Raw genomic sequence first — 13669 nt, 5'->3', positions numbered from 1 at the left:
AGGATTTGGTGAGAAGTTAGACTATGCACAGTTCTTTATCTAGAGGAAAAGAATACACAGAATTAACTTGGAGCCCTGTTTTGCCCTCCAAATATTTTGTCATTTTCTATAATATTTATTAAATAATGACCTGTCTAGGCACTTTGTGATGACATTTTTTTAAATCCTCACTTGAAGATATGTTTATTGATTTTAGAAAGTGAGGAAGGTTGGGGTGGGAGGAGGAGAGAGAGAGACATTGATATGAGAGAAAAACAGGCATTGGTTGCCTCCTGTAGGAGCCCCGACCAGGGACTGAACCTGCAACCTAGGTATGTGCCCTGACCAGGAATAGAACCCACAGCTTTTTGGTGTATGGGACAATGCTCCAACCAACTGAGCCTTCTGGCCAGGGTTATAATGAACATTTAAAGTTTGGTTTCTTAAAAATTATTTTACCAAACTTAATGGCATGAGCGCTGTGGATGATTATTTTTAGGACTCAATATACTGTATTTACTGTGTTCCTGAACCATTACCTATGTTTTTTGGACAGTGTTTTGCTAGCTAACATCTTCACTGATTAAAAATCTTTTACTGACAAATACAGAACATAGAATTACATAGGTGTTCTATGCAATTACCAATTGGGGTTATTGTGCAAAATTATTTTTTGAGACTACTTTAATAAAACAAGTTGAAAAGTTTCTGTTGTTTTGTTTGCTCTCACCTTTCCCAAGAAATAATCAGGATAATGGATAAAGGAAGGATGCAAAGCTTGCCAAGCTGCAGTATGGCTCACAGCTAGCTCTGTGTAGGGCAGCTGGTGTGCTGGGGGCTTTTTAAGACCCTTACTAAGTCTTCCGGGGGGTGTACCATAAGTCAACTCGGGGGAAATCTGTTGTCAAGGCAAACTGAAAAATAAAATATTTAGGCAATTGGAAGTAAAGCCAATTCTGTGATCTTTTAGGGCAAGGTCACTCTTCTGGTGAACCACTTAAAAATGGAAAGAAGACCGCACGGAAGAGAGGAGTGATCACTGTGTGCCAGGCTCCAGCAGGTACCTCTCTCACTCATTCCCACAGCACCCTAAGTGTTGTTGTTCTGTATGATTATGAATAAAATGCGATACACAGAGTATAAATAACCTTCCTGGGGCCACACAGCTTGTACACGGCTAACCGACCCCAGCGCTAATGCTTGGCCATTCCCCGTGAAGGCAGTGTGGTGGAGTAATGTCCTGATGAGTAGTTTGGCAGCAGAGACTGTGGTCTCCAACCTGTCTTTAAATCTGCATGAGAAACACTTCCCCGAGGGTCAGTTTGAGGCAAAAGGTGGGTTCAGGCCAGCCCCCACCCCTGCCCCTTGCCCCCGCCACATTTATCTGTCCTCAGGGCACGGACACAGACTCAGGTGACAGATGTGTGTGTTTTCATCAAAGGTAGCAGACTGGCAAAGTGCTCTCACTCTGCTTTAGAGAACTTGTGCCATGTGTCAATATTTGTGTTCTTTTACTACATTCTTACAGGAATTTCTCCTAAAGCACTCATCACAGCACTTACATTCCAAAAACATTCAAAATCTTCTCTACTCCAAGCACCACCTAAAAAGAAAAGCAGTTATCCCTTACTAGTGCTCTTGAGGAAACACCCAACTTTTGCTCAATGATGGTAAATTACAAAATAATGAACCTAATAAAGGATCATTCTACTCCAAGATCAGCCATTCAATAAACATTTTATAGAGCAATTACTGTATATCCAACACTATGAGTTTCAAACTAAACTGTGGCTATATCAAAGGAAAGAAATACAAAAGCATGTTGTTAGTTAACAAGCTCTGGAAAATCCTGGTCATTGGAAGTAAGATAAAAGCATTCACTGTTCTGTGATTTAACTCAAAAACGTAGATCTCTATTCATATTGTGGTTAATACCAGAAGTATTAGAACTCACTAATTCATTTATTTAATAAATATTTATAGCCTTAGCTAGTGTGGCTTAATTAGTTGGAGCATCGTCCCATAAACCCAAAGGTTGTGGATATAATTCCTGGTCAGGGCGCATGCCTGGGTTGGAGGGTTCAGTCCCCCAGTTGGGGTACATAAAGAATGCAGCTGATTGATGCTTCTCTCTTACATCAGTGTTTTTCTTTGTCTTTGTCTCTTCCCCCTTCCTCTCTCTATAAAAGCAATGAAAAAAAATGTCCTCAGGTGAACATAAAAATAAAATACAACACACTTTATAGATAGTGTACTGCTTAGCAATCACTGTGTTAAACACTGGAGGACCTTGTTTACCAAAACCAGGAACAGTTCCTACCTTCACTGAATATTGCATCACATTCTAACTGGGAACACATATTAATCAAATGAGCATCTTTTAAAAATACCAACTTGTACCTGTGGCAAGTGCTGTAAAGAAGAATTATATGAAGCTTTTATTTAGTATAAGAAGATTTGATGTAATTGAGGAAGCTAGATGAAGTTACTGAAAAAGGGATATTTGAGGTAGGACTTAACAGGTGAACAGAAAGCAACGTGGAAGAGGGAGGGAAGAAGGAACAGGGCAACAGAGGCAGATGCACAAACCCTCAGGAGGGTAGGACAGTAAAGAGTGTCAGGAACTAACAAAGAGTCAGTGTAGCTTCAGTGGAGCGAGTGGATGTTTGTGAGGATAGCGTGGTTCAAGGTGAGCCTAGAGAAGCGGAGTCTGGTCTTTGTTCTGAACACGGTGGCAACGCGTTGATGAGTTCCTAGCAGAAAGAGTGGGTTATAGGTTACTGAGCGGAGTAGATACAAGTTGATCAGTTGGAAAACTATTGAAATTTACATGTGGAGATGATAATGGCTCAGAGTTGCACAGTGGTATGGAAGAGATGAAGAGAATATACTCTAGATGTATTTAAGAGGTAAACATCCACAAGACTTGGCTATTGGGAACAAGAGACAGGATATTAAGGACAACTTGGGCCCTGGCTAGTGTGGCTCTGTCGATTGAGCATGGCCCTGTGAAACCAAAAGGTTCCTGGTTCAATTCCTGGTCTGGACACATGCCTGGGTTTTGGGCCAGGACCCCAGCTAGGGGGCATGTGAGAGGCAGCCCATCGATGTTTCTCTCCCTCTCTTTCTCCCTCTCTTCCCCTCCCTCTAAAAGTAAATAAATAAAATCTTTAAAAACAAAAAAAAAAGGACAATTTGGGGACTTGGGCAACCGAAGAGGTAGTGGGGCCTTTCACTAAAGTTAGGAAACTTGAAAAGGACCAAATCTGGGATTTGAGGACAGGAGAGGCAGAGTGAAAATACTATGTTATAGAATATGGAGTCTTGGGAGGCCTTTGAAAAGACAAAGAGGAAACATCTAGTAGTAGGTATATGAATCTAAGGTCCCAGAAGTGAAGTTTGGGTTAGAGATTTACCTTTGTGAGTAGTGTGCATAGAGGTGGTAATTGAACTCCTGGGTCTGGATCTAATCACTTAGGGAGAGGATGCAGAGGACAAAGGGTGTTTCAGAAAAGCCTAGAACCAAGTCTTGAGGAACTCGAATGCTCAACAGCTGGTTCAGCGGGGATGATGAGTCTTAAAGAGATAGAGAAAGAAAAGTCTGCTCAGGACAATGAGAGGACAGGCAAGATCAGCGTGTCATAGTGTCTAGAGAAAAGATTATGTTAAGAAGGAAGGAAGGGTCCCAGCACTGAATATGCCGAGGGGTCAAGAAAGATAAAACCTGGAAAATATATGTGGGAATGAAAATAAATTATCTTGGATTGAATGATGTTGAGACATTGAAGACACTAGTGATAATGGTGGTGGAGTCAGTGGTGAGGTTTGAGGGGCTAAGGAGTGAGTGGGAGGTATGGAAATGAAGGCAGCAAGTAAGGCTGCCTATTCAGGAAGGTTGGCTGAGAAGCTCAGGAGGGTGAGAACCACAGCAGACCGGACATCTTTGAAATTGTTTTATGTGTGTTTGTTTGTTAAATAAGAGGCACTTGAGAGTGTTCCAGAGCCAGTAGAAGAATCCTGGTGAAGCAAGTTGAATCCACACGGGAGAAGGGATCTTTGAAGTCACAGTATCTGAGAAGGCTCAAGAAGATGGGATTAGCCTCAGGTGGGAGGAGAGACAGCTTCTGTAAACAGGCTGTTTGGGGAAGACTAAGACATTCCATTTTGTGGCTTCTATTTTTTCAGTAGAGTGGGCAGCCAGATCATCTGATGGGAAGTTTCAGGGATGGTTGGGGAAACCTAAATGGGAGGAGTTAAGGAAGTGGGGATTTGAAACTGTGTGCACAGAAAGTGGAAAAGCAGGTGAGCCGGGGAGGGGGTTTAAAAAAAATTTAAAAAGAAAAGAAAAGAAAGTGAGCCAAAGAGCGCCGTGGGCTGTTGGGCAGTGCTGAAGGCCTCCTTGAGCTTGGTGGTTATGAATTTACAGAGGGACCAGCCCACCCTGTTATGATGTCTCTGCAGGTACAGAAAAAGCAGGTACCAAGGAGAAAAAGGAAATGTGAAATATTTGCAAAACTTAAAAAAAACCAATGTCTACAAAAGTTAAGCAGAAAGAGGAAGGAAGTGGAGAAAGAAGGGAACAACTGGGGAAATGAATCATTTGAAGATCCCCGTGAGGTCCAGGAGCTCACTTGTTGAAAGCTGACTGATAAAAAGAGGTATACCAGGTGTGATGGGTATAGTCCCCAAAGTCACAGAAGCTTGTTAGCTCATGGCTGGAGAACTGTCCTTCTTCCCTGGGGCATGACGCTGGACCCAGAAGACAGGCTCCACAGGCTGCACTGGCCGGACGGATGGACCCACAATGCAGGCTGACCTTCTGCCTTGATAGCAGTGGCCTCCATTTTCTGCCATTTATGACCACATCTATGGGCCAAGCTATTTCACCTCCACCGAAATCCTCAGTTTGCCCATCTGAAAATTGGGATTGGCCATGAAGTCAGTCTGGGGTTGTGAGAATTGAATAAAGCTGTGGGTATAAAATAGCACAATACCTGACTCCTGATTGGGAATCCATAAAGAGTGTCAGAAGCTACTGTTGTTGGGTTTTTTTTTTACACACATTTTTCTAGGCAGAACACAAGTTTCGTTGTTATTTTTATTTTAGGAGTCAAGGCAAAAAAGACATTTTGAATTTTATAGAAGTGGCACGATGTGTAGCAATATTATTATGTTGACTTCATCTTTTTGCCTGTGACTCTACACCTGAGAGTTGCGAGCCTGCAGGTCAGCTGGGGGTGCCAGAATGAAGGTCCAGCTGACCCTTAAATAGGGTGTCTTAGGTGCTTGCTACCCTGGGTGGCTCTCTTTTTCAGACTAGTACTAATGTTGATTCTTTTCATAAACTGTAAAGTGCAAGTTTCAGGTGCTGAGTGACTTACACTACTCAAAGGACTCCTTGCCTCAAAAGAAATGCAAGTAAAAAATTCACACTTTTAGGTTTATTTGCTTATCTGCAACCCACAGATAAGGGCCAGTAGTTCATTTGGTTGGAGTGTCATCCCCATTACTCCAGAGCCAGGGTCCTATTTATCTTGGAATATATGCACTCCCCGGAAGGTGTTCAGTAATTACAGCACAGAGTAGATGCTAATTAGTAAGATTTCAGTTCTGTATTGCATTAGAGCGGAGTTTCTTCTCACCTCAGCACTATTGACATTTTGGGCCAGATAATTCTCTATGTTGGGGGCTGTTATGCACATTGCAGGATATTTAGCAACATTGCAGGATATTTAGCAGCATTCCTGCCTTCTACCCAAGAGGTGCCAGTAGTCACCACCTCTCCACCCCTGAATCTGTGACAACAAAAAAAATGGCTCTGGCCCTGGCTGGTGGAGCTCAGTGGATTGAGCACGGGCCTGCGAACCACACGATCACGGTTCAATTCCCAGTCAGGGCACGTGCCTGGGTTGCAGGCCAGTTCCCAGCAGGGGACTCACGAGAGGCAACCATACATTGAAATTTCTCTCCTTCTCTCCTTCCCTTCCCCTCTAAAGATAAATAAATTAAATGTTTTTTTAAAAATGGCTCTGGACATTTCCAAATGTCTCTGGGGGAAGGAGGACAAAATTGCCTGTGGTTGAGGACCACTGGGTTAGAGGAAATCTTTAATGTGATCTACAGTGTTGAATTCTTTTTAATGTTTGTTGTATTATTCACAGTGGAAAAGGTCTGAACTACAATTCAAAACATCTTGCAAGGTTTATTTCTGAGGAATGAGATTCTAAGTATAATTTTTTTTCTGTATCTTTCTGGCTTTTCTGAAATTTCTTGTGTTTTTCCACTATACATATATTTCTCGTAATTTAAAAGAGAAAGAATAAAAAGAAGTTAATATATGAATACGATTCTTTTAAAAGTATCTAATTAATTTCTTCTTGACATCTGAACATTTCTAATGATCATATTAAAATACATGACATTGTTATTGTCATTATAATTTTTGTTATCTAATTTATTAGGTAATTTTCATTTTTGAGTGTTTCAGTCAGCAGTGAGATAATCTCCTATTAACTCCAGTTCTGTCTGTTGACCCAAATCCACCAGTCAGCCGAGCACCAGATTTCAGCCCCAGAACTAACTACTCAGCCCTTTTCCATAAAGGCAGAAGCTTGTCCAGCATCCAGTGACTGTGGGCCAACCACACTTGTCAAATCCCACTTTTTAGAGTCCTGGAGCCCAGAACACAGGAATGGAGAGGGGCCACGTGTGTATGGAATGTATTAATAAACTTGCAGGCAAACTTTAAAAAATCAGTCAAGTAAGAGTTTCTGCAACACTTCAAATCAAAAAAGATCCAAGAGAAAGGATGCAGGACACCTTCTTCTCACCCCTTAGTTCGCACAGGTTTAAATGAGGGGGGAAACCAAAAGACAAAGACTTTGTTTTAGCACAAATATTCAGAAAGCGGGGAAAAGTCCCTGAACAATATGTGTGCGGATAAAATGTGGTTGGAGTAGACTGTTTTTAAAAGCAGGAGAATGTTTCTCTTTTTCCTTCGGTGTTTTCATCGCAGGTGATCTTAGATACTCTACTGTATTGGTCAACCCAGGCTCCCCTGACATAATTCCGCAGACTCGGAGGCTTAAACAACAGAAATGAATTTCTCACAATTCTGGAGACTAGACACCCCATCAAAGTCCCAGCAAGGAAAATTTCATTCTCAGGTCTCTTGTCGTGTAGGTGGCTGCCATCTTGCTGTGTGCTCACATGAACTCGTGTGTGTGTGTGTGTGTGTGTGTGTGTGTGTGTGTAGGGAGGGGAGAAAGGGAATGAGAGTGCTCTAAAGAGAGTACTCAAAAGCTCTCTGGTGTCTCTTATTTAGTATAAGGGCACTAATTACATCATGAGGGTCCACCGTAATCCTAACCTCATCTAACCCTAATTACCTCCCAAAGTCCCCATCTCAAGATATTAGCAAATTGAGGGTTAGGGCCTCAACATACAAATTTGGGGGCTACAAATATTTAGGCATTATACCTACTTAATGATAGTAAGCAAAAATTGGTGATGGAATTGCTCATTATTTATGAGGCAATAGCTATTTGACCAAAAGCTGTCTTTCGAATAATTTTTCTTGTAGGCATTTTTGTTGTGGTTGATTTTTTCCTGTTACATGTCTCTTCAGCACTGATTCTCCACAGCTCCCATCTTTTATGTACTGATGTGCCGATGCCCTTTTTGTGATGCTGTCTCTTAGTAGATCACCAATTCAGCAGTCAAAAGCCAATACTAGAAATGATTTCTAGTATTCACTAGAATAATTTTTAGTACCTCCGTTAAAAATATATTAAGTGGCTTATTTTGTCTGCATTGCTGTTGGTTAAATCTCATTGTGACATAAATATTTAATACAGCAAGATTTGTTTATTATAATGAACAATATTTTCTAGCTCCTTGATTCCATTATAGTGAGATTACAAAAAGTGTGCTGAAGAATTTATATAGCATTGGTATCATTTATAGCTTTATATTATACCATATAACCATTGTACACTTTATAAACAGGGTGGGGCAAAAGTAAGTTTATAATTGCGAGTATGCAAAACAGAGTTTATTATTGTATTATTATTTATTAATTATTGTATTATTTTCCATTCAAATGACTGTAAACCTATTTTGGCCCCATCCTGTACATTATACGCTCATTGTATTTTCTATGACACTCGTTGCATTTTCTTTGCATAGAACCTTATTTTTCACAGACAGCTGAGCAATAAAACTTCTTGCTCTGTCCTGTATTCTCTCTTTTCCCCAAACCTGAGATGGTATTTGGAGCCAGTCTTGGACAAACCGTAGAGTTGGCTTCTTCAGTTGTGGAGACAGTTCCTGTCTGTCCTGTGCTGAACAGGGTCATGAACCCTTCCTCTTTATGCCCATAACAGCTAATATTGAGTCAGCTGCAAAGTGCAGTTTTTTAGGTGGTGCTTTTTCTGCTGAAACTGATAGATGTATGACAGTATGTATATGCTTTTATATACTATGTATTTGTATGTATTAAGTGTAAGAATAGTGAAAATAGACGATGTGATCTATCTGGTAAATGTTATGTTCGTGTCTCTCTGACAGCAGCATTTGCTCCCTGGCAGTGGTAGTTGTGTTGTTCGTAGATTCACTGATGCTGTGGAGCTCTGATGCCAGGGCAGTGCCCTGGGAACCAGGTCACACGCCACTTTTAAGGAGTTTTACATTGGTCATGGTGTGGTTTACCAACCTGGGGAGACTGAAACCAGCCACCTGGCCCAGGAGACAGATGCAGTAAATAGATTCTGTGTCCTAGTCTTTCTCCTCTCTAAGTCATTCAGCCAGAACATTACACAGATATTTCCATCTCCTTCCTTACCTACTTATCCAACCTCTTCCAAAATATTATTTCTCCTGCCTGTGAATGCATGAATTACTTTGGTCGCTTAGGCTTTTTCCAAGTTCTCCTATCAACTTCTTTTTTCCCAGGGCCAACCACTTTTTAGGAGCCTACTTGTACATTCATGTCCCTGTTCTGTATAAAACTAGCACTTTTATACACTAACTAAACTTTTGTGCTGCCCTCATCTGAGAGACTGACAGACAGTTGGGGAGGGGTATTTCCCACGGATCTCTAGGGAACCATGCATTCCCTAATATTTCTGATTAAGCCTCCCCTACATGATCTCAAATGCCATTATGTAGAGACGAGAATCAAGTTTTCTAAACCAGAATCCTTCAAGCCTCCCTTCACAGCTACAGTTAGCTCTACAATTGTGAGAACTGGAGTTAATGGGTCCGTGTTCTACCACTTATCTGTTTACATATTGCAAATAGCAACTTATTATGTAACAAACCAGTTTAACCTGGGATTTGTAGAAATCAATTTTCCCGTCTGGCATTATACCTCCAAGGAAAGCATCCTGCACAGATTTCCATGTGGACCGTGGTAACTCTATCCCAATTAATTTATCTGCTGCATGAATGAGATGCTTCTGGTCTCTGAATCTCTCAGGAGACAAAGGATGATCTCTCCAGCACCTTGTAAATTGCTTAAAAGTTAGACAAGCACAGAAAAGTAGAATTTCCTGTGTATTCTCTGCTTGTCTGAAGTGAGGCGAAGGAAGGGATGTATTCTCTCAGTAACACAGGAATGTTCTCTTCATCACCCCGTGTGCTTCTTGGCAGCAGGTGGACTGGTTTGCAAACGCCTCTCTGAGACAGAAATTAAAATAATGCTTAAAGATCCTTCTGCTCCCATGGGGGTGGGGAGACATAAGGACCTTGGCTCACGTGGGCTTTCCTCGGTGATCAGAGGGGTTTCTCTGAGACTGCAAAACTGCGTTGCCTGCATGACCATCAGGAACCCTGTTACTGCTTCCCCTTAATTCTACCTTGGCTTTTATTTTAATTTTGTGTTATTAGTCCCTTACTTGAAGAAATCAAGATAAAGTCTCACATTTGTATAGTACTAAAGAATATTGGGGTAGAAAGTGGTCACAGTGTTAGTGATTTAAACTTTTATTGGATTTCCTCTAAATTCTGATTAACATTTCCTCTTAAATTGCAGAAGATTGAAATTACCCATTTTAAAATATACAGAGCACTACTGTAATACTGAGTGTGTTTCACTGTGCTCTCATTATCTGAAAATTGGTCACCTTGTACAGAACCAGATCACCTCCTTTCTCCTATCACTGCACTTGGAGCAATCTCCAATAGTGTAATGCTTCTTCCTCTCACAGGCAGGAACCTGATTCACTGTGGTACATGCAGGGCACTCAAGATGCTGGTGAGAAAGTGTTGATGATTTTACTTTTATTCTAATTACATTTAATATAGGGTGAGGAAAATTAATGCAAGAAGTTATGGGTTTAATCTCAGCTCAAACATCAGTTTGTTATGCAACCCTGGGCAAATCATTTAACCTCTCTGCTTTGGTAATTTCAGTTTTGGGATGTGCATATTAATAAATGTTCAGGTAATATTAAGTGTTAGTTCATATTAGATATTCAGCCCCTTATACTTATAATCATACTCTGTAGTCATTATTATGAGGCCTCACTAAACAGCCATTTGTGTTGGTGCTCACTATTCACTGTGGTTATTTCGATCCCAATATGGCATTTTTTTATATGAGGAAACTAGGTACGTTCTCATGACTTCTCCCATGGTCCTCAGTCTGCTGAAGGACCAACTGGGATAAGAACCTCCGGGCATGTGTGTTTAATCAGCTGCTGCCTTTACCATAAGTCCATCAGTCTGACTACTGCGATTTGTCTACCACCCTCTCAGAAAGTTGATAAACCCTTGCCTCTTGCTAAAGTCATTGCAAATTGGGAATGCCAAAGAATGTAAATACAAATAAAGCTCCTAGGGATAAGACACTGGCATTGAAAAGCGTTGTGAAGGCTTACAAAATACTTTTAAGTATATTTTATTGATTATGCTATTATAGTTTTCCCAATTTTGTCTCTCCTTTATCCCTCCTCTGCCCTGCACCCCCCAACCCTCCAGCATCCCTGCTCCTGTCCATGGGTTGTCCATATAAGTTCTTTGACTTCTCTGTTTCCTATACCATCTTAACCTCTACCTGTCTATTTTATGCCTACCAATTATGCTTCTTCTTCCCTGTACCTTTCCCTCCCACTCCTCCTCTCACCCTCCCCACTGAAAACCCTCCATGTGATCTCCATTTTTCTGATTCTCTTCCTGTTCTCGTTGTTTGCTTAGTTTTTGTTTTGTTTTTTTTTAGGTTCAGTTGTTGATAGTTGTGTGTTTGTTGTCATTTTACTGTTCGTAGTTTTTAATCTTCTTTTTCTTAGATAAGTCCCTTTAACATATCATGTAACAAGGGCTTAGTGATGATGAACTCCTTTAACTTGACCTTATCTGGGAAGCACTTTATCTGCCCTTCCATTCTAAATGAAAGCTTTGCTGGATAGAACAATCTTGGATGTAGGTCCCTGCCTTTCACAACTTGGAATACTTCTTTCCAGCCCCTTCTTATCTGTAAGGTTTCTTTTGAGGAATCAGATGGTAGTCTTATGGGAACTCCTTTGTAGGTAACTGTCTCCTTTCCTCTTGCTGCTTTTAAGATTCTCTCCTTATCTTTAATCTCAGGTAACTTAATGATGATGTACCTTAGTGTGTTCCTCCTTGGGTCAAATTTCTTTGGGATTCTCTGGACTTCGTGGACTTCCTGGAAGTCTATTTCCTTCAGATTGGGGAAGTTTTCCTTAATTATGTATTCTAATAAGTTTTCAACTTGTTCTCCTTCTGACACCCTTATGATTCTGATGTGAGAGCACTTAAACTTGTCCCAGAGGTTCCAAAGCCTCTCCTCATTTTTTGAATTCTTGTTTCTTCATTCTGTTTTGGTTGGATGTTTATTTCTTCCTTTTATTCCAAATCATTGATTTGAGTCCTGATTTCTTTCTCTTCACTGTTGATTCCCTGCATATTTTGCTTTATTTCACTTTGGGTAGCCTTCATTTCTTCCTTCATTTTGCAGCCAAGCTCCATCAGTTTTGTGAGCATCCTGATTACCAGTGTTTTGAACTCTGCATCAAATAGGTTGTCTATCTCCTCATCGCTTAGCTCTTTTTCTGGAGTTTCAGAAAACTCCAGTTCTTTCGTGTGAGCCATATTTCCTTGTCTCAGCACATCTGTTATGTTGTAAGGGGGTGAGGCCTTAGTTATTCACCAGAGCGTGGCAACCCTCTTTGCTATGCCATGGCACTGTCTGTGGGGGCGGGGTCAGAGGGGGGACAGTGCCACTCACTTGCTCTCCTCTAGCCCCACTTTCCAACAACTGTCTCATGTGAGACTAGGAGTTTCTCCTACCATAGCAACCCCTGCAGTAGTTTCCAGCTACCTTTGAGTCTTTAGCTTCCCATTTAGCCAGCCACGCCCGTGTCTTCCCACCGTCCACAGCCTTGCTGCTTGTCCTCTCTGTTCTGCTGCCAGTCTCCTATCTCAGACCCTCCTACCAGTCTGAGTGAATCTTTCTTTTTTTTTTTTTTAAGATTTATTTATTTATTTATTTACCTTTAGAGGGGAAGGAGGGGAAGGAGAGAGGGAGAGAAACATCAATGTATGGTTGCCTTTTGTGAGTCCCCTGCTGGGAGTTGGCCTGCAGGGAACCGGCCTGCAACCCAGGCATGTGCCCTGACTGGGAATCGAACCGTGATCCTCTGGTTCGCAGGCCTGTGCTCAATCCACTGAGCTACACCAGCCAGGGCTGAATGTTTCTTTAACTCTTTGTTGTTGGAGTTCCATGCAGTTTGATTTTCTGGCACTTCTAGTTGTTTATTGTTTTTAGATTGATTGTTACCCTTTTTTTTTTGGTTGTGCAAGGAAGCAAAGCATTTTTACCTATGACTCCATCTTGGCTGGAACTCACAAAATATTGTAATTAAGGAAAATAAACCCTAATTTAAACAATTGTCAAAGGGTACACTGCCCAAGATTTTCTTTAAATTATTTATGTCAAGTTTTTTCATTTCTTCTAATCTAGCATACTAGTATTTGTTCTCTTGTTCTAACTGTACTTGTTTTAAACAATTTCCCATTTTCCACATCCCTTTCTAAGACTAGAAAGAGGTCTGTTACAGAAAGGTCAGTAGAAGGGAAAGCTTGTGAAAAAAGTCAGTAACATATGATGAGTCTTCAAAAATGCTGAGTTTGTGGTTCTCTGCAGCTGACGTAATTTAAGTGGTGCTGGGTAACCAACAGTTGTTATCCTACCAGACATCAGATGGAGGAGAGGCAAAATAGCCACTAACACTTTAAAGTATGGAGAAGTCCTGAAAGTTCTAATGAGCAATACAAAACTACACATAAGTAAAGGTGTGGAATAGTAAAACAGAGTGGATGTTTTTAGAAATGGGAAAACTGGAATATATGCACACTCAAATGGGTTAATCAGATGTTGACAGCATGAAAAGATTGAGGTTCATCTTGAAGTTTTGATTTACTTTGAAAAGGCCGGATGCAGCTTGGGTTTCATTGGGTGGATGAGAGCTGTGGGGAGGGGCATGGGGACCAGTGGATGCTGGGTCTGAATGTAGAGACCCCTCCACGGAGATGCAAAGCTACACTATCCTTTTCTTAGTCAAGGAGCAGTGCTCTAGATTGTGTTTGTTTTTCACATTTACCTGGAAGATCAATGCTGCAGATACCCAGTGATGCTTAGCTAGGTACTTTAGTTCTGGAATGTCATTTT

General features: G+C 41.1%; 1 protein-coding gene across 1 annotated transcript in view; it reads left to right on the top strand.

Moving 5' to 3' along the window:
- Window positions 1-13669, top strand: part of L3MBTL4 (L3MBTL histone methyl-lysine binding protein 4) — a 277084-nt gene that overhangs the window by 214263 nt on the left and 49152 nt on the right. Inside the window, exons 14-15 of the mRNA XM_037050371.1 lie at window positions 950-1039; window positions 1146-1313. Of these exons, the coding sequence (XP_036906266.1) occupies window positions 950-1039; window positions 1146-1313 (258 nt within the window). The remainder of the gene's footprint in view (window positions 1-949; window positions 1040-1145; window positions 1314-13669) is intronic.

Source organism: Sturnira hondurensis, unplaced genomic scaffold (assembly GCF_014824575.4).
Source record: "Sturnira hondurensis isolate 20B ecotype Veracruz unplaced genomic scaffold, ASM1482457v3 Scaffold0006713, whole genome shotgun sequence".
Lineage (NCBI taxonomy): Eukaryota > Metazoa > Chordata > Mammalia > Chiroptera > Phyllostomidae > Sturnira > Sturnira hondurensis.
Note: the sequence above shows the minus strand (reverse complement) of the source record. Positions and strands in the feature narration are given on the sequence as shown.